The sequence below is a fragment of the Protomyctophum parallelum genome (genome assembly GCF_964188405.1).
Source record: "Protomyctophum parallelum genome assembly, chromosome: 13".
NCBI lineage: Eukaryota > Metazoa > Chordata > Actinopteri > Myctophiformes > Myctophidae > Protomyctophum > Protomyctophum parallelum.
The window spans coordinates 1,216,317-1,241,878 of NC_139708.1; the positions used below are offsets into that span (position 1 = coordinate 1,216,317).

Genomic DNA, 25,562 nt, shown 5'->3' on the forward strand with positions numbered 1-25,562 from the left:
ACGAGGTTTCCGCCGGACACACACTGGTCTGATGAACCCATTCTGACCTGAGATCAGATTCTAAAAAATGTCAGTCGTTCTTCGATTTTTCAAAAAATAGCAGACCTACAAGCTCGTAGCGCGCCACTCGGTGGCGCGATATGAGCTTGTAGATCTGCTATTTTTAAATAGCTAAAGCATAACATGATGCTGACACCAAAATGGGTGCCCGGTCAGAATGGGTTAAAGGGCCACTTCACCCCTTTTGCAACCAGATCTTATATTAATGACGTTTGGGAGACAAGAAACACTTTCCTGGGGGTTTTTATGTGGGTAATTTGTGTTTTTAGATATTTCAGTTATTTCAAAGTGCATTCCCATAATGCTTTGGTGCACTGCTCCTCCTTGTGGATAGGGGGGAGGGCTGTCTGATTGAGACAACATGTAGTCCAGGAAATGAGTGAGCCCAGTGTCCATGACATCATGGAGCCCATGGACACTTTGAAATACTGAAATATCTAAAAACACAAATTACCCACATCATAAAAACCCCAGGAAAGTGTTTCTTGTCTCCCAAACATCATTAAAATAAGATATGGTTGCAAAAGGGGTGAAGTGGCCCTTTAACCCATTCTGAACGGGCACCCATTTTGGTGTTAGCATCATGTTATGCTTTAGCTATTGAAAAATAGCAGATCTACAAGCTCATATCGCGCCACCGAGTGGCGCGATACGAGCTTGTAGGTCTGCTATTTTTGAAAAATCGAAGAGCGACTGACATTTTTAGAATCTGATCTCTGGTCAGAATGGGTCAATCAGACCAGTGTGTGTCCAGTGGATAACGGTGCGTTCATACTAAAGAGTCCTATCCTGGAGCCGCATGTTGTATTGCAGGTAGGGCATGTGTTGTATTGCAGGTAGGGCATGTGTTGTAGTGCAGGTAGGGCATGTGTTGTAGTGCAGGTAGGGCATGTGTTGTATTGCAGGTAGGGCATGTGTTGTAGTGCAGGTAGGGCATGTGTTGTATTGCAGGTAGGGCATGTGTTGTATTGCAGGTAGGGCATGTGTTGTAGTGCAGGTAGGGCATGTGTTGTAGTGCAGGTAGGGCATGTGTTGTAGTGGTACAGGTAGGGCATGTGTTGTATTGCAGGTAGGGCATGTGTTGTATTGCAGGTAGGGCATGTGTTGTATTGCAGGTAGGGCATGTGTTGTAGTGGTACAGGTAGGGCATGTGTTGTAGTGCAGGTAGGGCATGTGTTGTATTGCAGGTAGGGCATGTGTTGTAGTGGTACAGGTAGGGCATGTGTTGTAGTGGTACAGGTAGGGCATGTGTTGTAGTGGTACAGGTAGGGCATGTGTTGTAGTGGTACAGGTAGGGCATGTGTTGTAGTGCAGGTAGGGCATGTGTTGTAGTGGTACAGGTAGGGCATGTGTTGTAGTGCAGGTAGGGCATGTGTTGTAGTGCAGGTAGGGCATGTGTTGTAGTGGTACTGGTAGGGTACAGGTAGGGCATGTGTTGTATTGCAGGTAGGGCATGTGTTGTAGTGCAGGTAGGGCATGTGTTGTATTGCAGGTAGGGCATGTGTTGTAGTGCAGGTAGGGCATGTGTTGTAGTGGTACTGGTAGGGTACAGGTAGGGCATGTGTTGTAGTGCAGGTAGGGCATGTGTTGTAGTGGTACTGGTAGGGTACAGGTAGGGCATGTGTTGTAGTGGTACTGGTAGGGTACAGGTAGGGCATGTGTTGTAGTGCAGGTAGGGCATGTGTTGTAGTGGTACTGGTAGGGTACAGGTAGGGCATGTGTTGTAGTGGTACTGGTAGGGTACAGGTAGGGCATGTGTTGTAGTGCAGGTAGGGCATGTGTTGTAGTGGTACTGGTAGGGTACAGGTAGGGCATGTGTTGTAGTGGTACTGGTAGGGTACAGGTAGGGCATGTGTTGTAGTGGTACTGGTAGGGCATGTGTTGTAGTGGTACTGGTAGGGTACAGGTAGGGCATGTGTTGTATTGCAGGTAGGGCATGTGTTGTATGTATGTATGTATATAGCATGTTGTATGTATGTATGTAGCATGTGTTGTATTGCAGGTAGGGCATGTTGTGTTGCAGGTAGGGCATGTGTTGTAGTGGTAGGGTAGGGCAGGTAGGGCATGTGTTGTAGTGGTACTGGCAGCCATGGGTGTGTTCCTCCTGTGTCTCACGCTCACGCACACGCATGCACAGTTGCGCACGCACGCACGCACTCAGCCATGCACGCACACACACCCACACACACGTTGATCTTGTTTAGTGTTACAGACATATGATGGTTGTTGGTTGTTAGCTGAGCCATGAGCCTTGTGTGCCCTGGTCAACAGTGCCTGTACATCCAGTGGTGGAAAAAGTACTCAAGAAAGTAAAAGTATCAATACTTCAATATAGAATTACTTGAGTAAAAGTACAAAAGTCATCAAAATGTACCAAAAGTAAAAGTACTTATTATGCAGAATACACCGTTTTAAGTCTTCAAATGTATAAAAATCATTTGGAAAATAGCCGATCTACAAGCTCACAATGCAGAAGAATAAGAAGTGGTGTATTCTTTTTGTAATTTTAATCAAAATCTACAAAGTAACTACAGTATAACATTTTCAAATAAATGTAGTTGAGTAAAAGTACAATATTTGGATCCGAGATGTATAGTGGAGTAGAGGTAAAAGTATTTGAAATTGGAAATACAAAATTGTACTTGAGTACAGCACTTAGTTACTTTCCACCACTGGTCAGAGTTAACGGTAGCCATGCAGGCTCTATGGTCAGAGTTAACGGTAGCCAGGCTCTATGGTCAGAGTTAACGGTAGCCAGGCTCTATGGTCAGAGTTAACGGTAGCCATGCAGGCTCTATGGTCAGAGTTAACGGTAGCCATGCAGGCTCTATGGTCAGAGTTGACGGTAGCCAGGCTCTATGGTCAGAGTTAACGGTAGCCAGGCTCTATGGTCAGAGTTAACGGTAGCCAGGCTCTATGGTCAGAGTTGTCGGTAGCCAGGCTCTATGGTCAGAGTTGTCGGTAGCCAGGCTCTATGGTCAGAGTTGTCGGTAGCCAGGCTCTATGGTCAGAGTTGACGGTAGCCAGGCTCTATGGTCAGCGTTAACGGTAGCCAGGCTCTATGGTCAGAGTTAACGGTAGCCAGGCTCTATGGTCAGAGTTAACGGTAGCCAGGCGCTATGGTCAGAGTTAACGGTAGCCAGGCGCTATGGTCAGAGTTAACGGTAGCCAGGCTCTATGGTCAGAGTTGACGGTAGCCAGGCTCTATGGTCAGCGTTAACGGTAGCCAGGCTCTATGGTCAGCGTTAACGGTAGCCAGGCGCTATGGTCAGAGTTAACGGTATAGCCAGGCGCTATGGTCAGAGTTAACGGTAGCCAGGCGCTATGGTCAGAGTTAACGGTAGCCAGGCGCTATGGTCAGAGTTAACGGTAGCCAGGCGCTATGGTCAGAGTTAACGGTAGCCAGGCGCTATGGTCAGAGTTAACGGTAGCCAGGCGCTATGGTCAGAGTTAACGGTAGCCAGGCTCTATGGTCAGAGTTAACGGTAGCCAGGCGCTATGGTCAGAGTTAACGGTAGCCAGGCTCTATGGTCAGAGTTGACGGTAGCCAGGCTCTATGGTCAGAGTTAACGGTAGCCAGGCTCTATGGTCAGAGTTAACGGTAGCCAGGCGCTATGGTCAGAGTTAACGGTAGCCAGGCGCTATGGTCAGAGTTAACGGTAGCCAGGCTCTATGGTCAGAGTTAACGGTAGCCAGGCTCTATGGTCAGAGTTGACGGTAGCCAGGCTCTATGGTCAGAGTTAACGGTAGCCAGGCTCTATGGTCAGAGTTAACGGTAGCCAGGCTCTATGGTCAGAGTTAACGGTAGCCAGGCTCTATGGTCAGAGTTAACGGTAGCCAGGCTCTATGGTCAGAGTTGACGGTAGCCAGGCTCTATGATCAGAGTTGACGGTAGCCAGGCTCTATGGTCAGAGTTGACGGTAGCCAGGCTCTATGGTCAGAGTTGACGGTAGCCAGGCTCTATGGTCAGAGTTGACGGTAGCCAGGCTCTATGGTCAGAGTTAACGGTAGCCAGGCTCTATGGTCAGAGTTGACGGTAGCCAGGATCTATGGTCAGAGTTAACGGTAGCCAGGCTCTATGGTCAGAGTTAACGGTAGCCAGGCTCTATGGTCAGAGTTAACGGTAGCCAGGCTCTATGGTCAGAGTTAACGGTAGCCAGGCTCTATGGTCAGAGTTGACGGTAGCCAGGCTCTATGGTCAGAGTTAACGGTAGCCAGGCTCTATGGTCAGAGTTAACGGTAGCCAGGCTCTATGGTCAGAGTTGACGGTAGCCAGGCTCTATGGTCAGAGTTGACGGTAGCCAGGCTCTATGGTCAGAGTTGACGGTAGCCAGGCTCTATGGTCAGAGTTGACGGTAGCCAGGCTCTATGGTCAGAGTTGACGGTAGCCAGGCTCTATGGTCAGAGTTAACGGTAGCCAGGCTCTATGATCAGAGTTGACGGTAGCCAGGCTCTATGGTCAGAGTTGACGGTAGCCAGGCTCTATGGTCAGAGTTGACGGTAGCCAGGCTCTATGGTCAGAGTTGACGGTAGCCAGGCTCTATGGTCAGAGTTAACGGTAGCCAGGCTCTATGGTCAGAGTTGACGGTAGCCAGGATCTATGGTCAGAGTTGACGGTAGCCAGGCTCTATGGTCAGAGTTGACGGTAGCCAGGCTCTATGGTCAGAGTTAACGGTAGCCAGGCTCTATGATCAGAGTTGACGGTAGCCAGGCTCTATGGTCAGAGTTGACGGTAGCCAGGCTCTATGGTCAGAGTTGACGGTAGCCAGGCTCTATGGTCAGAGTTGACGGTAGCCAGGCTCTATGGTCAGAGTTAATGGTAGCCAGGCTCTATGGTCAGAGTTGACGGTAGCCAGGATCTATGGTCAGAGTTGACGGTAGCCAGGCTCTATGGTCAGAGTTAACGGTAGCCAGGCTCTATGGTCAGAGTTGACGGTAGCCAGGCTCTATGGTCAGAGTTGACGGTAGCCAGGCTCTATGGTCAGAGTTAACGGTAGCCAGGCTCTATGGTCAGAGTTGACGGTTAAGATGCCATTGGACGACTTGAGCAGAGTCAATAGTACAAGAGAAGAACCATATAACCTGAACTGCTTTGAATTCAGTCAACGGGACCGCGAGAGAATCATTGGAACCGAGTCCCTTTTTGACCTACCAAGCGGTGAATTAGATTTTTCCAAAGAGCTGTTAAATCTACTAAAAAAGAAAACCAGAACGCATTTTCACATTTTGACACTCAGTGAGTATGTACGACAAGGCATCATTCCCACGGCCTTTAGATGGCAGATAGAGCCTTCCCTGGGTAAACGTACTGATGACTATTGTGAACGCTGGTGCGCCATTCTGAATAAATGCGCCATAGACCTGATGACATCAGTGGTCGATCAGCTCAAAAAGGATACTATAGAGCTTGATCAGACGATCACAGACACACGCTCTGAGCTAGAGAAAGCTATCAACGATGAGCTGAAATTTAACAATGTACTTAAAGTACATCAGGAGCTTATTGATAAACTCTCTGTCGAAACCAAAGACAAAAAAATAAAAAAATTCAACAAAGATAAAAAAGACAAAGAGGAAGGAACAGTCTATTCCTGGAGGATCACCGAATCCCAAGATGCAGCGGCACCACCGGCAGCATCCAAACCCAGAGAAAGCAGACCTCCACACCCTCCCCGTCGCCAGCCGTTTTCTGATCAGATGTCAAGCAGCAGCGCTTCCTCATCTACCTCGAGCAATGCTTTTTTATACAACAGAACCAACCGCCGCGGGCGTGGCGACCACCGCCGAAACGCCGTACAAGGCGGGGGAAGAGGCTCAGACGGGTTCTCCCGGAGACCACAGACCCGCTCATACAGCAGGTCACAACGGGACTGAATGTCGTAAACCTGTCAAGTAAGGAGCTCAGCCACGCCCACCTGTCACTACTAATCAGAGGTTTAAGTTTTGTTCCTACTACGCAATCAAGTGACTTTGATGTGAAAGTGGATTTGTTTAAATTCTTCAGACAAATACGTCTGAGAGAATTTTTTATGCCTAGTTCTGATTCGGTTGTGGCCCCACCTCTCCCTTCTGACGCTAATGCTACTACCATGTCTACTCCATTCAGAAATAAAAGCACCTTTATCCCTCCTAGCAATCGCAATGCGTCTATTGAAACTTATTGTAGACTGGTTGAACAAGAGATAATGTCACGTTTACAAGAAAAAGATGCACACATATCTCATTGTAACCTTAACATAGACGAGAAGCAAGCTTTGCTTGATCTCAAGTCTGATAATTCCATTGTAATTAAAGAGGCTGATAAAGGGGGCGCTGTTGTTTTGCTCAACAAATCTGATTATGTCATGGAATGTCATAGACAGCTACTGGATGAAATCTCTTACACAAAACTTCCCAGTAATCCTGTTGAAAACTTTAAGGGTACAGTAAATGACACTCTACAAGGTTTTTTTCGTTCTGGTGAGATTACAAAAAAGGAATTTGAATTTCTTAATAAACAGCATCCTATGACACCAGTGTTCTATATTTTACCTAAACTTCATAAAAACCTTGAGAAACCCCCAGGTCGCCCCATTATATCGGGCATCGACTCCGTTACAGCACCTCTCTCTTCTTTTGTAGACTTTTTTATTAAACCCTTTAATGAACTCCTCCCGTCCTATGTGAAAGACACAGGTCACATGATATCCATTGTTGAAAACCTTGAACCCTTAAGATCAGATACCTTTCTTGTCACGCTGGATGTAGAGTCGCTGTACACAAATGTACCTCACGAAGGCGGCATCCAGGCCCTGGAACATTTCCTATTAGAGCGCCCTACCTCAGCCATACCCTCTAACTCGTGCATTGTCACTCTGGCTGAGATAGTACTTACACACAATTACTTCATGTTTCAGGATGACTATTTTCTACAAAAGAGGGGTGTAGCGATGGGGTCACCTATGGCCCCTAATTACGCAGGCCTGTATGTTGGGTACCTAGAGAAATCTAAAATTCTCAATCCTGCTCAAAACCCATTTTTTAGAAATATAACTCTTTGGAAAAGATATATAGATGATGTCTTCCTTCTGTTTAATGGTACAAGAGAACAACTTAATAACTTCTTTTTGTTTGTTAACTCATGTTCAGATCATCTGAAATTTACCATGTCTTTCGATTTTCATTCTTTGAACTTTCTGGATCTACTGATCTGCAGGGGAGAAGATGGTGTTTTATATACTGACCTCTACACCAAGCCAACTGACCGAAACAGCCTACTGAGAGCTGACAGCTGTCACCCTCTACATCTAAAAAACAGCTTACCGTATAGCCAATTTTGCAGAGTCAAACGTATTTGCAAGAAACCTACGGATTTGAACCGGCATTTGACAAATATGCAGGCTAAATTTAAAGAACGGGGCTATTCTACTACCCAGATTGACAACGCCCTGGATAAAATCAATCAAAAACCCAGGTCTGATTTATTTCACAGACAGTCAGAAAACAAGACTCAGTCAACCATCTTCTCTACTACCTACTCTAAAATGTCTGAAAATTTCAGTCATATTATAAAAAAACACTGGCATATTTTACAATCTGATTCATTATTTAATAACACCTTTTCCAAACCTCCTCTGATTGTTTTCTCTCGTGGTCAGAGTCTTAGAAATCACTTGGTCAAGTCCGATTTACCCCCTGTCCCAACCCCTACTCAACGTGTATTGGCTCCTATTCCTAACGGCAACTATAAATGCGGCTCTTGCGCCCAATGCAACAGCACTCGAAAATGTCATAAATTTAAGCATCCTCATTCTGGTAAAAATATCCCCATCAGAGGCATTATTACCTGCACAACTAGGGCTGTCATTTACCTTCTGACATGCCCTTGTGGCAAGGCATATGTAGGTATGACTTCGCGTGAATTAAAAGCACGCATAGCTGAGCACCGTAGCACTATTCGGTGCAAGAATATTATATATCCTGTTGCCGCCCATTTTGTGGAAGCCAACCACCCTGTATCCTCTCTACATTATATAGGCATAGAAAAAGTGTCTGTATCTAGAAGAGGAGGACAGATTGATCAGCTTCTGCTTAAACGCGAAGCTTTCTGGATTCAGTCCTTAAAAACACTATCTCCCCTTGGCCTTAATGTAGATTTTGACCTCAGATCCTTTTTGTAAAAATAAATTACATTCAAAATATTTTTGTACCTTTATACTTAACCTTTTAATTAATCTTTGGTAAAACCTTCTTTTAACCTTACTGTGATGGCCGCCTTCCCTTTTTTCACCTGCAGGTGACCTATACCTATAAAGGCCGACTCCATAGAGGGGCATTTAGGTCTATTGCCAGTACTAAATATGTCTTTTCTATATTGATTGCATTGAATGTATTGAATCATGTATTTTAAATTTATTTTTGTATAGATATCGCTGTTATATGGTTCTTTATTTCACATTTTCTTTATTTCACATTTGCTTTTCTGCTGTAACCCTTATACATTGTAGTGTCTCCATGACAAGGAATGTTTATTCCAGAGCCTCTTAGGAGGCCCTATAGTCATTTTTGAGATAAACTCTTGTATGTGAACTTGAGACACCACATGACCATGATCCCTACCCCTCATATCACAGGGACAGGTCTTATTTAACCCGTGTTCCCCTACCCCCTTCTGATTGGTTGCATGACTCTCTGGCACCATATTTAAGTGTGAACCATTATGTGCCCTGTATTCCCTGATGAAGGCTTAACCGCCGAAACGTTGGATATTCCTGTCTTACCTGCTGTCCTAATAAATATTGGTACTCTAGCTATTGGTGTGTGCGGCCACCTTCTTGTTTATTCAAGATCTCCTCTACAGTTTTCTCCCGTGTGCCGGCACTGCCACAAGGACTTTGGCGTGCGTAGAGCCTCTTTGTACACAGAGTTGACGGTAGCCATGCAGGCTCTATGGTCAGAGTTGACGGTAGCCAGGCTCTATGGTCAGAGTTAACGGTAGCCAGGCTCTATGGTCAGAGTTGACGGTAGCCAGGCTCTATGGTCAGAGTTAACGGTAGCCAGGCTCTATGGTCAGAGTTAACGGTAGCCAGGCTCTATGGTCAGAGTTGACGGTAGCCAGGCTCTATGGTCAGAGTTGACGGTAGCCAGGCTCTATGGTCAGAGTTGACGGTAGCCAGGCTCTATGGTCAGAGTTAACGGTAGCCATGCTCTATGGTCAGAGTTGACGGTAGCCAGGCTCTATGGTCAGAGTTAACGGTAGCCATGCTCTATGGTCAGAGTTAACGGTAGCCAGGCTCTATGGTCAGAGTTAACGGTAGCCAGGCTCTATGGTCAGAGTTAACGGTAGCCAGGCTCTATGGTCAGAGTTGATGGTAGCCAGGCTCTATGGTCAGAGTTGACGGTAGCCAGGCTCTATGGTCAGAGTTGACGGTAGCCAGGCTCTATGGTCAGAGTTGACGGTAGCCAGGCTCTATGGTCAGAGTTAACGGTAGCCAGGCTCTATGATCAGAGTTGACGGTAGCCAGGCTCTATGGTCAGAGTTGACGGTAGCCAGGCTCTATGGTCAGAGTTGACGGTAGCCAGGCTCTATGGTCAGAGTTGACGGTAGCCAGGCTCTATGGTCAGAGTTAACGGTAGCCAGGCTCTATGGTCAGAGTTAACGGTAGCCAGGCTCTATGGTCAGAGTTAACGGTAGCCAGGCTCTATGGTCAGAGTTAACGGTAGCCAGGCTCTATGGTCAGAGTTGACGGTAGCCATGCAGGCTCTATGGTCAGAGTTGACGGTAGCCAGGCTCTATGGTCAGAGTTGACGGTAGCCATGCAGGCTCTATGGTCAGAGTTAACGGTAGCCAGGCTCTATGGTCAGAGTTAACGGTAGCCAGGCTCTATGGTCAGAGTTGACGGTAGCCAGGCTCTATGGTCAGAGTTAACGGTAGCCAGGCTCTATGGTCAGAGTTGACGGTAGCCAGGCTCTATGGTCAGAGTTGACGGTAGCCAGGCTCTATGGTCAGAGTTAACGGTAGCCAGGCTCTATGGTCAGAGTTGACGGTAGCCAGGCTCTATGGTCAGAGTTAACGGTAGCCATGCAGGCTCTATGGTCAGAGTTAACGGTAGCCATGCAGGCTCTATGGTCAGAGTTAACGGTAGCCATGCAGGCTCTATGGTCAGAGTTGACGGTAGCCATGCAGGCTCTATGGTCAGAGTTAACGGTAGCCAGGCTCTATGGTCAGAGTTGACGGTAGCCAGGCTCTATGGTCAGAGTTAACGGTAGCCATGCAGGCTCTATGGTCAGAGTTAACGGTAGCCAGGCTCTATGGTCAGAGTTAACGGTAGCCAGGCTCTATGGTCAGAGTTGACGGTAGCCAGGCTCTATGGTCAGAGTTGACGGTAGCCAGGCTCTATGGTCAGAGTTAACGGTAGCCAGGCTCTATGGTCAGAGTTAACGGTAGCCAGGCTCTATGGTCAGAGTTAACGGTAGCCAGGCTCTATGGTCAGAGTTAACGGTAGCCAGGCTCTATGGTCAGAGTTGACGGTAGCCAGGCTCTATGATCAGAGTTAACGGTAGCCAGGCTCTATGATCAGAGTTAACGGTAGTCAGGCTCTATGGTCAGAGTTAACGGTAGCCAGGCTCTATGGTCAGAGTTGACGGTAGCCAGGCTCTATGGTCAGAGTTAACGGTAGCCAGGCTCTATGGTCAGAGTTGACGGTAGCCAGGCTCTATGGTCAGAGTTAACGGTAGCCAGGCTCTATGGTCAGAGTTAACGGTAGCCAGGCTCTATGGTCAGAGTTAACGGTAGCCAGGCTCTATGGTCAGAGTTGACGGTAGCCAGGCTCTATGGTCAGAGTTAACGGTAGCCAGGCTCTATGGTCAGAGTTGACGGTAGCCAGGCTCTATGGTCAGAGTTAACGGTAGCCAGGCTCTATGGTCAGAGTTGACGGTAGCCAGGCTCTATGGTCAGAGTTAACGGTAGCCAGGCTCTATGGTCAGAGTTGACGGTAGCCAGGCTCTATGGTCAGAGTTGACGGTAGCCAGGCTCTATGGTCAGAGTTAACGGTAGCCAGGCTCTATGGTCAGAGTTAACGGTAGCCAGGCTCTATGGTCAGAGTTAACGGTAGCCAGGCTCTATGGTCAGAGTTGACGGTAGCCAGGCTCTATGGTCAGAGTTAACGGTAGCCAGGCTCTATGGTCAGAGTTAACGGTAGCCAGGCTCTATGGTCAGAGTTGACGGTAGCCAGGCTCTATGGTCAGAGTTAACGGTAGCCAGGCTCTATGGTCAGAGTTAACGGTAGCCAGGCTCTATGGTCAGAGTTAACGGTAGCCAGGCTCTATGGTCAGAGTTGACGGTAGCCAGGCTCTATGGTCAGAGTTAACGGTAGCCAGGCTCTATGGTCAGAGTTGACGGTAGCCAGGCTCTATGGTCAGAGTTAACGGTAGCCAGGCTCTATGGTCAGAGTTGACGGTAGCCAGGCTCTATGGTCAGAGTTAACGGTAGCCAGGCTCTATGGTCAGAGTTGACGGTAGCCAGGCTCTATGGTCAGAGTTGACGGTAGCCAGGCTCTATGGTCAGAGTTAACGGTAGCCAGGCTCTATGGTCAGAGTTAACGGTAGCCAGGCTCTATGGTCAGAGTTAACGGTAGCCAGGCTCTATGGTCAGAGTTAACGGTAGCCAGGCTCTATGGTCAGAGTTAACGGTAGCCAGGCTCTATGGTCAGAGTTAACGGTAGCCAGGCTCTATGGTCAGAGTTGACGGTAGCCAGGCTCTATGGTCAGAGTTAACGGTAGCCAGGCTCTATGGTCAGAGTTGACGGTAGCCAGGCTCTATGGGGGTGGGCGGGCTTCTTCTCATAAGCCTCCATGCTGTGTGATCCATGCAGGTCACTGAGTGGATGTTTTCCAAAGCCCTGCTTTAATGCATCACTCTGTGGGATGAAGGGCGCTGAGGCCATGTCTGGCTTTACAACCCCTATGTCTCTACAGAGAAAGACCCCCACAGTCACAGCACAGAGTCACTTCTGCTTACCTAACTGCTGTGTGTGTCAGTGTATGCGCGTGCGTGCGTGCGTGTGTGTCTGTGTGTAAAGTCAAAGGGCCAAGAGTTCTTTCTCTCAGGTTACGGTGTGTGCGCACGTGGGTGCGTGTGTGTGCTTGTGTGCGTGCATGCGTGCATCTGTGTGTTTGTTTGTGCTTGTATTACTTTACTTGTGGGCCAAATATATAATAGACTTTGAGGAATAGAGAGGACATTTTAACATGGTCCTCACGAGAGAAATGATTGTTTTATGGTTAAAAGAGTGGAGTCTACTGTACTGTACTGTACTGTCACACCTGAAATCATTTAATGGCTGCTAAAAACACTCAGCTTCCCATCATGCACTTTGCACAGTGTGAAGCTCAACAGCGCCACTTTGTCACATACATACAGACATACAAAGGACACACATTGCTGTTCCTTGGAACAGCAATGGTGGCTGCACCACACCAAAATAGCAGATCTACAAGCTCAAAACCCGCCTCAACGCCCTGCAGCATGTTGCAGTGTGAGCTTGTAGATCGGTGTTTTTGGTGCGAGACATCGGTGTGCATGCTATAAGTATAACTCAGGCTTTAGGTTTATGGTCAAAATGGCACAAAAAGGTACAAATGATGTGCAATTGATGTTAGGTGTAGGTGTTGTCCTCACAAGTATAGTAGTAACAAACACTGTGCGTGCGTGCGTGCGTGCGTGCGTGCGTGCGTGCGTGCGTGCGTGCGTGCGTGCGTGCGTGCGTGCGTGCGTGCGTGCGTGCGTGCGTGCGTGCGTGCGTGTGCATGTGCATGTCAGAGTGGTGCTGCTATAAAACACTGGGATTTAGGATAGAGATCACGTCTTCCTACCCCCCCCCTCCCCTCCCCACCCATCCTCACCCCACCTTTTGTCTCCCCCATTACCTCGTTCATCACTGTCTGCTTTGTAATAATATTTCTCTATTCCAAACCTCATTTCCTTCTTGTTGAGATTGATAGCGGCGATGACACCAATCAGTTTATCTCTCTGTTTATCCCTCGTTTTCTCTTAATCGCGCCCCCACTGTCCCCACCAAGCGGCTCTTTGTGTCTTGGGATGGGGGGGGGGGGGGGTGCTGATGGTGTGGGCTGATTGGGGTACAGCGCTAATTACCTATGGTCCTGTTCTTGCGGTGATGACAGGCCTGACACTGGACTGCAGAGAAGCGCTATTTGGGAGAAGTCAGTAGATGTAGTTGAAGAGGACAATAGGTCTTCATCGCCTACGTATAAAGCATTGATTAGCGTCACGTGGCTGAATGATGATGGGTTGCTTTTGATTGATTGATTGATTGATTGAATGCTTTATTAGACAGAAATGCAAAACAGCATGGGCTACAGTCATACATACATTTAATATTGGGCTAAAAGAATGACACAAAAAGTCCTGGGGACTCAATTAATTCAATTAATCAACATGGCATAAATAATAACAACAAAATTCAATATCATCAACAAATATATTGAAACACTATATGTACAGACTAGAAAAAGTGGTATGGGGGGGGGGGGGATGAATGCCATCACCTTTCTATGGGAAAGTGGCCCCCTGCATGAAAGATGGATTCTCAGGCCTGTTTTGAACGAAGCTTCAAGTTACCCTTGTTTGTTCTATTGGACGGTATCAGATCGTTGTCGCTCCCTCTAGTATTGTGGCCGTGGATGTCGCTCACTTTTGTGTGAGATAATTACGGTAGTTAGACGTGAGCAGCTCGCAGTGCAGTGATCATTATGGACCCCATGCTTTATGCAGCGAGGCTGAACCACTGGACCTTTATTTATTTAGATGATTAAGAGCTAGCTGTCTATGTGTTGAATCTAACCCACGTTTAGGGAAAGTATACGGTTCCATAGTGCGTTTGTCTTGGCTGCTCAGCCTGAGAGTCTGGTGTCTGTAGGGAGTCTGCACCGTCACACAGGCACCGAGATACAGTACACTCACAACGCCATATATATCCATATACTGAGAGGCTAGACATAATATTTTATATATAATGTGGCTCTAAAACCTTCTAATGGTCTGGTCCCCTCTCAACCACAAATGACCTCCCCCTTTCACCAGATGATGTAGAGATGTGTGTCAAACTTATACTTTTGCCTTTACTCACACAGAAAAAAAGCTGATCTGGAGCGTGCAAACTCACAATACAACCAACGTGTCATAGCGTCATAACTTGTTGTGAACTTCATTGCTGCACGACACCGGCAGACAACTGTAAATCACCCTTTTTCTGGACTGGAAATGAAAGAACCAGAGCGATAGAGCTATAGATAAAAGATATATATATTCTTCTACTATGATGAAACGACAGAGAGAAGAAGAGATGGGGTTTTTATGATAGGAATGAGGGAACACAGGGGAAGCTTTACTGGAGGGGGACTCGTGTATCGCTTGAAGAAAGGATGGATGAACGAGAGGTGTCTGAGAGGGGTTTTTTTTTGGGGGGGGGGGGGGGGGGGGAGGACGGTGTGAGGAGTGGTGTGTATTGTAACCCCCCCCCAACACCCCCCGGTAATATTGCCACTGTTTCTTCTTTTCTTTTTTTCTTTTTTCTTTGCATAATGTGTGATGAGTTCCCATCATCTTTCCACCCCCACAACAATTTCATTACAGACAGCTAATAAATGTTTCATGGCAGAACAAGCTGCGCGCCTTGCCTTTATTAAATCTGAGATAATAAAAGAAGAGCAACAAAAAAAGGGAGAGAGAGAGAGAGAGAGAGAGAGAGAGAGGGAGAGAGAGGGAGAGAATGGGGGCTGGACCAGAGAAGGAGAGATACGGAGAGCAGCGTAGACATTCTCGAATAGGGTGGCTGTATCTCCTGTTTCTGGGGCAACGGGTCCCGCTGTCCCCCGCTACAACACCATCCCACCCCCTCCCCGCTGTCCCCCGCTACTACAACACCATCCACCCCCTCCCCGCCGCATCCCGCTCCGCCAGAGAGAGACAGGAAATGAGAAACGGGCAGACAGGATATTGCGTTCTGGTGGCCTGGGGATTAACTGTTTTATCTAAACTAACACACACACACACGCGCATGCAGCCGCGCACATACACGCACACACTCGTGCATGCATGCATGCATGCGCACGCACGCACACATGCATGCACGCACGCACGCACACACACACACACACACACACACACACACACACACACACACACACACACACACACACACACTAGTACGCATACTCATCCATATCCCCACACATAGCATTCATTCTTCTTAGCATCAGGTGTAAGTGACACACAGAATCACGCACGCACACATGCGCGCGCACACACACACACACACTTGTCATGCGGTTTTTTTGTTGATACTTTACACAGGTATATTGCATGTGATCTTGTAATATCATATGCTGTCACAAAAGAGGGCTGGAGTCTCCCGGCCCTGATCCCATGTAGAGCTGCTCTCAGAACCTTTTTACAATTCGAGCCGTGCCAAGTAACTGTATAACTGTGAGAATCAGCATCCTTACAGTTTACAATTTACAATTTACAATTTAGGCATTTAGCAGACGCTCTTAATCCAGAGCGACTTACATTAAGCAAGAACAAAAAAGCATGGGAATACATCACATAAAGAAACATGCGTAAGCTAAGAAAGTAACAGTGGAATATCTATATAATGAAGCTATACATATAAACTATACATCTATACTACTATGCTATACATCTGTACTATGACGTGCTATGACTACATACAATGCTATTATAGTGCTGTCTACATAACATGCTATAAGTCTGTATCAGATGCTATCTAAGTCTACAGAAATGCTATCTAAGGGGGTGGGGTCAGTGCTATAACACTGCTATCCTTACAGTGTCTTCTCCAGCCAGAACTAGGGATGGGACGATGACATGTCAGAACTATAGGGATGGGACGATGACATGTCAGAACTAGGGATGGGACGATGACATGTCAGAACTAGGGATGGGACGATGACATGTCAAGATTATTGTGGCTAAAATGATTGGGATTAACGATATTATTGTGATAACCAAAATGTGCTTAAAACATGTTTTTTGTTTTGTTTTTTTATGGCACTTTTGTCAACCACTTGAACCCAAAAACAGCAGATCTACAAGCTCACAGCGTGTTGCGTTGCACTGCGTTGTGAGCTTGTAGATCTGCTATTTGTGACGAATCGATTTGTGTTAAGTGAAATAAGAGCGTACCAAATGCACTCTTTACAGGTCTGTTTTATCAAGTATGGAGGGTTTAAGTGGTGCTGAATGTGCAGCTCAACAACAGTTAATTCACCCTAGCTGCTAGGTTTGCCCACACTTTTTTGACTTGAGAGCCACTTTCAAAATGACCAGCTCAACAAGATCTACCTCACCAGAAAAAATGTGATCCCATCGCTGAAATGTGTTTAAAAATGTACCCGAGGGGGCTTTGGAATAGCGTCGCTGGCGTTACATACAGCGAGACGTAACACAAAGACACTTGGAATGGGGAAATAGAAGGAAAATGGAATTGGTAGGGTGTTTTTGTATATAACTTTGTAATGCTACTGACAAATGTCCGATTCCAATGTTTTCCCAATGTTTTTTTTATATTTAAATTAAATATATGTTTAGGACCATGCCATGCTGTGATCTACCTGCACAGCCTTTGTGATCTACTGGTAGACCTTTTGGGCACCCCTGCCGGGCCTAGCGTTTGACGGAAGACAATTTCACGATAAATTACTATATCTCTGCGATGCAATTATTGTGAGCGATTTTTTTTTTTTATGACGATAAACGATAATAAGGATCATCGTCCCGTTCCCAGCCATAATCGGACCATTATGGTCACTAATAATGTGAGTCTATACCAGTACTGTACATATTTTCTATATCAAATCAAGATGATAGAGATTATATAACTAAATCAACAGTGACAGTTGTGTCTGGTTTCACAGCCATTGTTGGAGATTACGATTGGTAGGAAGAAGACTGTTTGTGATAATCGAATGATGATGCATGAATGGGCAGGGTCCACATTCAGCCATAGATAAACAAATGACAACATCTGTCAGCAATTTATTTATGTTTTATTGATGTTTGTCACCATGCACCTTATCAGTGTTTATATATACTGTTCACATAAGTGTGCAATTGTGCATGTGACTGTATATACACCTGTACGTGTGTGCTCGCGTGCGTGTGTGCACTCACGCGTACGCGTGCATGTGTGTGTAGTGGCAAGGGTAGCACGTATCGTGGGGAATGCTGGGAGATTTTAATAACACAGAAGCAGTGCAGTGAGATTTAATAAAAGGAGATGATGTGATTACAGAACCCTGGCTCTGAGCCATTTTGCTTCACAGAGCAATATCCGCTGCAAGCACACACACACACACACACACACAGACACACACACACACGCACGTGCGCACGCCCCCCACATACACACACAGAGACACACAGAGACACACAGACACGCACACACACTAGCTAAGAAATGGATTCTAAACACAATGCAACTTAAAAGTAAGATTGTTACATACCATTTGTACTTTTCGCATGCATTTCTGCATGATAGATCATTTTGCGCTTATAATGTCAGTGCAGTCGTAAGTAGCCCTTCATTTGCCATACTTTTAGTGGCAATGTGAGCCACTATAGGTAAGTTCTCGGATTTAACCTACTGTATACCTATCACTATATCCCATTCTGACCTGAGATCAGATTCATACGAGGTTTCCGCCGGACATACACTGGTCTGATGAACCCATTCTGACCTGAGATCAGATTCTAGAAATGTCAGTCGCTCTTCGATTTTTCAAAATAGCAGACCTACAAGCTCGTATCGCGCCACTCGGTGGCGCGATATGAGCTTGTAGATCTGCTATTTTTCAATAGATAAAGCATAACATGATGCTAACACCAAAATGGGTGCCCGGTCAGAATGGGATAAACATATGAACAAACACCTCTTATATTCCTATAGTCACAATACACTTGACATTGACAAACAGCACTCTATCCTAAAAGTACACACAGAAATTAATGACAGGCCTGTTTCTGGTGGGTCTCCACGTTACATTGTATGTTTATTTCTTTTGTCAAATCTGTTTTATTAATTAAGAACGTTAGATTACAAAATATTGTATAAAGTCTATAGTCTATAGTATAATTGTTTTTCTTTCTTTGATACAACAAAATCCAAAGGAGAGAAAACAAAGAGCGCTGCATGTGTGTCCTGTCAAAATAGAGATGGGATCATCTGACATTCCCAGAAGAATTAGAACGGCATTGTATGTTTTAATGGACATTGGTCTGGATGATCCTGAATTTGCTCAGATCGGGTAGACGGTAGAGTAATCATTTCATCATGAAAGCAAATGGTGAAAATGTGCAGAGAGTGTGTGCGTGCGTGCATGCGTGCACGTGTACAGTATGTATACTGTACACACATAAAATATAATAAATGTACACACGCACACACACACACACACACACACACACACACACACACACACACACGCACACAGCATATGTTATAGGCCTAGGTCAGAGCCACGTGGTCCTGTGACTTACTGTACATACGCAGACAATACATACTCTGCTCACCTGTTTGTGTCTTAATTGGCTCAACAACATGAGCAGAGGAATGAGCTGACAAAACTCACCACATATCTGTACATCAATCACCCACTTTACTTCCAAGCTTCTCCAACTTCAATCTTTTAATCTGGGGTCTCATACCCTGTGCCCCCCCCCCCCCCCCCATCATCACCAGATTCAGATTCACCAGTTGTGACTGAATCTGGTTTGAATGCTTTGACTCTGGAGTCTATGCACTCATGTTTCTCTCTTTGATATTTAGACCTGTTGGAACCTACAGTATATGTTGTTATACCTTTCAAACCGGGAGCTACCTCTGTGTCATTAGTTGTTGCTATACACATGTAGCCCTAGCATTTACGTCAACCTGACATCCAACAGGCCCGTTCTTATTAGCGACCTAGTCATGATTGATTGCCCCCTAAGCCAATGGGAGTCTGACACCATGCATACTCTGAAACGCCACCTAAGTCAATGGGAGTCTGACCCCATACTCTGAAACTCCACCAGCCAATCGCGTGGTAGCAACCTAGTCATGATTGGCTGTCTCCTAAGCTATTTCAGTCAGACAACTCAAGGAGGATCTAATATATATATTTATTGAATATAAGATGATCAATGCAATATATTTATTATGGTTTGGCGATGTATTGGATCTGCTTTTTAGGTACTCAGGTCAAGCGCATCAGTCCCGGCCATAGGGACTCTGAATCCCCCGTACCTAAACAGTAGATCCAAAAAGACAGGTGGTAGCTGGGGTGGAGGTGGGTGAGCACTTTGTATACAGCAGCGCACAGTATACAAAAAAGCAGCAGTAAGCAAGCAAGCAGGAGGACGAATGCAAAACCTTCAGTTAAAGTAGCCGGTATGAGATGGGGTGAGCGTGTGATTGGCTGAGTGAATCATGTGGATGAGAGCCTGATGCTGCGGTGGCCCAATTAACGGCCGGCGCGCTGACTGAGGTTCCCTGACTGAACTTTGCTCTGCGCAGCATGTCTACGACAGCATGTCTACGACAGCATGTCTACGACAGCATGTCTACGACAGCATGTCTACGGCAGGCGCAAATGCTCATAAGACGGAGCGTCTGATAACACTGGCTAATGTTATGAGCTTACTTGGAGAGCAGGAAAAAAGAAAAGAAACGGAGACAGTGCTTGTTTCACCTGATAAATATATATAGCTATGTCATCATTTTTTTATTTGTTTTGGAAGGTTTTCAGAAAACCTAGGTCAGGTGTTTTAGGTGGTTAGGTTAGGTTTTAGGTCTGAATGGGTTAAAAGTTAAAACCCTCTATACTTACGGTAGTAAACAACTAGGCTTACTTAGTTGACTGGGGTCGGCTCTGTGCTTAAAACAGCCAGCCGACATGTTATGACCCGTTGTGAGCTTGTAGATCTGCTATTTATGGCCAAGAACAGGGATGCTTGGTACAGATCATATCACTTCATGAAACGAATAGCCACCACAAGTAATGTCCACGTGAAGATGTCCTCGCAGACACCTTGGCAAACAAAACAAAACAAGACAAATCCCCTTTTCCCATGTGCCACCTCATGGTCTTATACATTAATTGAACTAACCTAGATTCATCTAGAATTGAATGAACCAACATTAAGATTGAACATTAGCATGTTCAATGGCTCTGCCAATGTGCAATTTAAATGGGAATGTCCAAACACATTATTCAGACAATGATTATTGACTACAATCCAATAAAAAAGATATAGTGGTTTCACTTCTAAAATATAAATATTGAATCATAAAGTAAGCCAGCAGGAGGTTGTCTCTGAGTAGACTGTTTAAACTTGGCATTGTGGCCAAATTTACCTCTGTCGTGTGGCTTAGCTGCTCAGCAAATGGTTAAACCATTATGTCCATTGTGATTTATTGAGAGCTATATCCCCCGGCCAGTGTGAATGATACTTCTATTAGAAGGATTAGACTGATCTACTTACAGACCCCCCTCTGCGACAGTTGCCCCAAGTTACCTTCATTTGCCATGTTGAGTAAATTCTCACTGCGCTGTGCACACTCCGATTAAGGAAAGGGCTAGTCAAAAGCCAGTGTTATTAGTCTTCTTTCAAGAGCGTATACTGTTGTATGTTTTCACTGTGAGCAGAAATGAGTTTGTGATGTGAGTAGTAGTTGAGTCGAGGTATGCGGTTGTAACTATAGGCATGAGGCGGAGCAGAGGACTGAAATGATGATCTTTTGTTGGCGCTAGTGGATGAAATGGGACATGTTATACATTACTATGACCTTGTGTACAACTAAGCAAAAACTGATGAAAATGTGATGCTGTGCTTCCACAGAATATTATAAGCATGAAGGTGAAGTAGAATGCACATACATACAGTATACCATAACAGATTTGTTTGCCTACTGCGATGCCTGTGTTTGTGTTATGATGTTAAGTTAGCGACACTGTCATTTGGGGAATTTGGGGAGCGTTTGGCAGATGGATTGATAGAGATTAGCCGCAGCAGCTGCGTTTGGGACAGAATCACAGATTAGGGGCTCTAATGTGCAGACCTGGCTCCTTCTCTGCTCTCCAGATTTGGGCAGCAACACCTTCCTATCACTCAGTCAGGGAGCATCAACACTTGTGTCCTCCGCCCCACCCCTCTCACCCCGCTCCCCCGTCATCCATCCCCTCTCTCTTTCCCTTCAGGTTTCGCTTATTATTTTCTGCACATTGTCCCACCTGCCAACTTAAGTATCTGTTGAATTTTACATCTATCCTCTGACTGTCTTCCAAAATCGTCTGGTTGATGTGATATGTGATGCTCCAATAGGTACTCATGGCAGGTGTGTTACAGATGTATTGTACTCACACAGGTACGAGGATAGCATAGGGTATTGTTGCCCTGGGTAACCAGACAATATCTGTATAGGTATATGTGATTGTGTGTATGCTTAACGTGACTTTATGTATGTATGTATGTATGTGCGTTGTGTGTGTGTGTGTGTGTGTGTGTGTGTGTGTGTGTGTGTGTGTGTGTGTGTGTGTGTGTGTGTGTGTGTGTGTGTGTGTGTGTGTGTGTGTGTGTGTGTGTGTGTGTGTGTGTGTGTGTGTGTGTGTGTGTGTGTGTGTGTGTGTGTGTGTGCATAAGAGAGAGGCGAGAGATTAACCCCATGCTATCCTCAATCCCTGGTTATGAGTTTACAGCGTCTGTCTGGCCATCGCACTGTTTAAACAACAATCTAATTAATCCTGTCTTTATTAGTTTCAGTGAACTGGGGAGGCGGGCTGGGAGGGCGTGAGGGAGAACTGGGAATGCTGGCAGAAAATGCCACGGAGGGAGGGGGAGGGAAGCAAGTGAGAGAACAGGGATTTGAGAGGAATTTAGTGGCAGTGTCTCTCCGACCTACTGAATGGAAATGAGGATGTGAAAAGATGGCGAGGCGGGAGATAAATTTAAGGGCTATAACATCTCACAGGAGGAGAGATAAGAGGGACAAAGGGAGAAAGTGATCATGGGGGGAGATGACCAATGGACCGTGGAAATTAGTCTGTTATGAAAGTGGAGAAAATATGTGAAACTTTGTTCAACCTGCGCTTTAGTTCTCAAGGTTGGGGTCCGGAGACCCCCAGGGGTCCTTGTGTGTGTGTGTGTGTGTGTGTGTGTGTGTGTGTGTGTGGGGTACGGGGGACGGGGGGGTTATTATATTAGTTAATATAGCATCATTAAAAATCTGTTTTTCCACTTAAAAAAATTGACAGTATATACATTGGCTATTTGAAAATAGCTGATCTACGAGCTCACAATGATGTCTTGCATCGCAACGAACTGTGAGCTTGGAAATCTGCTATTTTCAAAGAAATCTTCAAGAAATGCGAAGAATTTTTTATACTTTTGAAACATTTTAACAATATACAAATCTTGTATGGGGGATACATATTACCACTGCTTTAGATCACCACATGCAAGTATTATGGGTGAACATGTCATGACAGATATCGCTCCTCCATCAATGGTTAACTACTGCCACCTGCTGTTGTTAGAGGGGATGGACATAAATAATTCTACAATACTGACAACTTGTAATTAGCAGTGTGTGTTGTGCGGAGTTGGTGGTTTATATGACCTTGAATTAACTGGCTATATCCCCAAGCATTCGACACAAGAGTAAATTAGTTAAAAAAGTGCTTTCTCCATCTCTGCTGTGTTTTGTCACACACATCCAGTTTGTTTTTGTGTTCTTTTTCTGATTTTGGCAGCAGATGTTGATTTAGTTGTAGTCATAGTCTTTTGAATAAAATTCCATTTAGTTTTTAGTATTTTGGTGGCGTTGAATGAAATGCTTGATTTATACTCATCGGCTATTTCCGGATAGTGACACCTGCATACAACCAACCAGGCATGAAATGATTTGTCTTAGTTCTACTGGATCTCTTCTGTTCGCCACTAGTCCCTCCCTAACATTGTAGCCTAGTTTTTATTTGTTAAAGGGACACTTCACCCTTTTTGCAAAAAAATATATGTTAATGACGTTTAGAAGCTTTAGAACACTTTCCTGGCGGGCTTTATGTGTGTAATGTGTGGTTTTAGATATTTTAGATTGTAGCAGTGAGCCTGGTGTCTCTGATGTCATGGACACTGGGCTCACTTCCTTCCTGGACTACACGTTGTCTTAGTAAGACAGCCCTCCACCTATTCACAAGGAGGAGCAGTGCACCAAATAATTATGGGAATTGTAGTCCAGGAAGGTAGTGAGACCAGTGTCCATGCATGACATCAGAGACACTGTGCTCACTGCTACAATCTAAAATATCTAAAAACACATATTACACACATAAAGACCCCCAGGAAAGTGTTCTAAAGCTTCTAAACGTCATTAACATATATGTTTTTGCAAAAAGGGTGAAGTGTCCCTTTAACAAGATATCAGGATATTTAGTGTCTATAGTTTTAGTCATCGTAGCTTAGGTTTCATTTAGTTCTTATTTCGTTTCCGTCATTGAAAAAATGGAAGCCGTCAGAGTTGTAATCAACGAAATTAACACTCCTGTGTGTGTGTGTGTGTGCGTGCGTCCGCAGGCTGTTTGTGAGGAAGTGCAGTGCGTGCCTCCAGGTGATCGGGCGCTCGGAGCTGATCATGCGCGTGCTGGGCCAGGTGTACCACCTGGGCTGCTTCAGCTGCTGCGAGTGCGAGCGCCGCCTGCAGAGAGGAGACGAGTTTGTGCTGAAGGAGGGCCAGCTGCTGTGCCGCGGCGACTACGAGAAGGAGAGGGAGATGCTGGCCGCCATCAGTCCCACGCCCACTGAGTCAGGTAACGCTTTTTGATTGATTGATTGAAATATTTATTAACAGTTTGCAGAATTTACAGTACATTTTAAGCACAAACTCAATACAAAGACTGTTAACTGTGAGTGGACGACCCAATTAAGCATTACACTTGTTTACAACAGGGTCCACATTGTTCAATTCATCAAAACATTTAGAGACATACAAATAGACACTTCTATGTAGCTAAAGAACAGAACAGGAATTCATCATATAGGAAGCAAAAAGGGAAAAGAAACATATACAGTGAGGGGAAATGGGGTGGGGTGGGGGGGATTCAGATTTTACAGAGGCCAGTTTCGAATTGCAGCCGTCCGTATAGGTGCCCGCTGCAGTGGTCCTTGTTGAGGGAGTTCCAATGCAGGTTGTCCCCCAGCTACTGTAAATGATGGAGATTTAGTAACCAAATGGACGCTTATAGATCTTTAGTGTAAAATTAAACCAGGTTTCATTTTATGCTATGTAAGATGAGGGCTGTATAGATCAACGTTTGCCTGTTATCTCTCCTATGGTACCACATCAATACAGCATGGGATTGTGGTCAAAGTCTGATCCAACGATGACAAAATATTCTAAGTCTTGGGTCCAAGAGACTCTTCAAATGGTGTATGGTCTGACGTTGGTCCGTGGCTCAAATGCCAAATAAATAATAGACCTTGCCATGAATACGGTTGAAAACCACTGAAGTAACAGAGATCTCCAAGCCCAGTTTAAGTTAATTTATGATAGTTGTACTTGCCCTGCTGAACCTCTTGAGTATTTTCCAGGGTATATGGACACACACAACATGCCTGCTATTCAGTTTCACACATTCCCTCCTCTGGGAATCCCAATATGGACTAAATTGTTCTGCTGTTGGCAGCAGAGCAGCTTCACTGGAGTTCTTAAGTACATCGCTCCAGGGCAACTTAACCACTTTTAAATGCCATACATGGTTGACCAGAGTCCCTCAGGGCTCTATGCTAGAAACGTTTCTGTTTTCCCTCTACATTAAATATCTTCACTGAAAATAGAACATAGATCTGCTATATATTCGTTTCCCCAAGAATACAGATGCTGTGGTTTAAGTGTTTAATCCTCGATGTTTCCACTTTCTCTGCCTAGATATCCTCAGTCAGCCTGGGAATTTAAAATGTGACCGTCCTGAATGTGATATCTATGTGTCCGTTTCGCTCAGTGAAAAGTGAGGATGAGGACGGTGGAGGGGGCTCTGGAGGTGGGAAGGCTGGTGAAGAAGGGAAGGAACACAAGCGATCCAAAAGGCCACGGACCATCTTGACCACCCAACAACGGCGCGCTTTCAAGGCGTCCTTTGAAGTGTCCTCTAAGCCGTGCCGGAAGGTGAGCAATGCCAGCATCTTTTTCTACTCTTCATAGGCTGTAGGGCAGGCTTCCTAAACCTTTCAGTTTGAGCCCCAAAAGAGAACTTTGGCATCGTCCCGTGACTTAAACTTATTAAAATACATGATGAATTAATCGCCAATGTCCTATTTCGACAGTGAAAATAGCCAATCTACAGGCTCACAATGAGGGATGTCCCAATCACGTTTTTTGCCTCCGATTTGATTTTGAGTATCTGCTGATACTGATTTTTATCCGATCCGATATTTATGTTTACAGACC

General features: G+C 45.5%; 1 protein-coding gene across 1 annotated transcript in view; it reads left to right on the plus strand.

Moving 5' to 3' along the window:
* Positions 1-25,562, plus strand: part of lmx1al (LIM homeobox transcription factor 1, alpha-like) — a gene marked incomplete at its 5' end in the record, with an annotated part of 37,322 nt that overhangs the window by 6,681 nt on the left and 5,079 nt on the right. The window contains 2 exons of the mRNA XM_083780886.1: positions 23,693-23,925; positions 25,117-25,280. Coding sequence (XP_083637012.1) covers positions 23,693-23,925; positions 25,117-25,280 — 397 coding nt within the window. The remainder of the gene's footprint in view (positions 1-23,692; positions 23,926-25,116; positions 25,281-25,562) is intronic.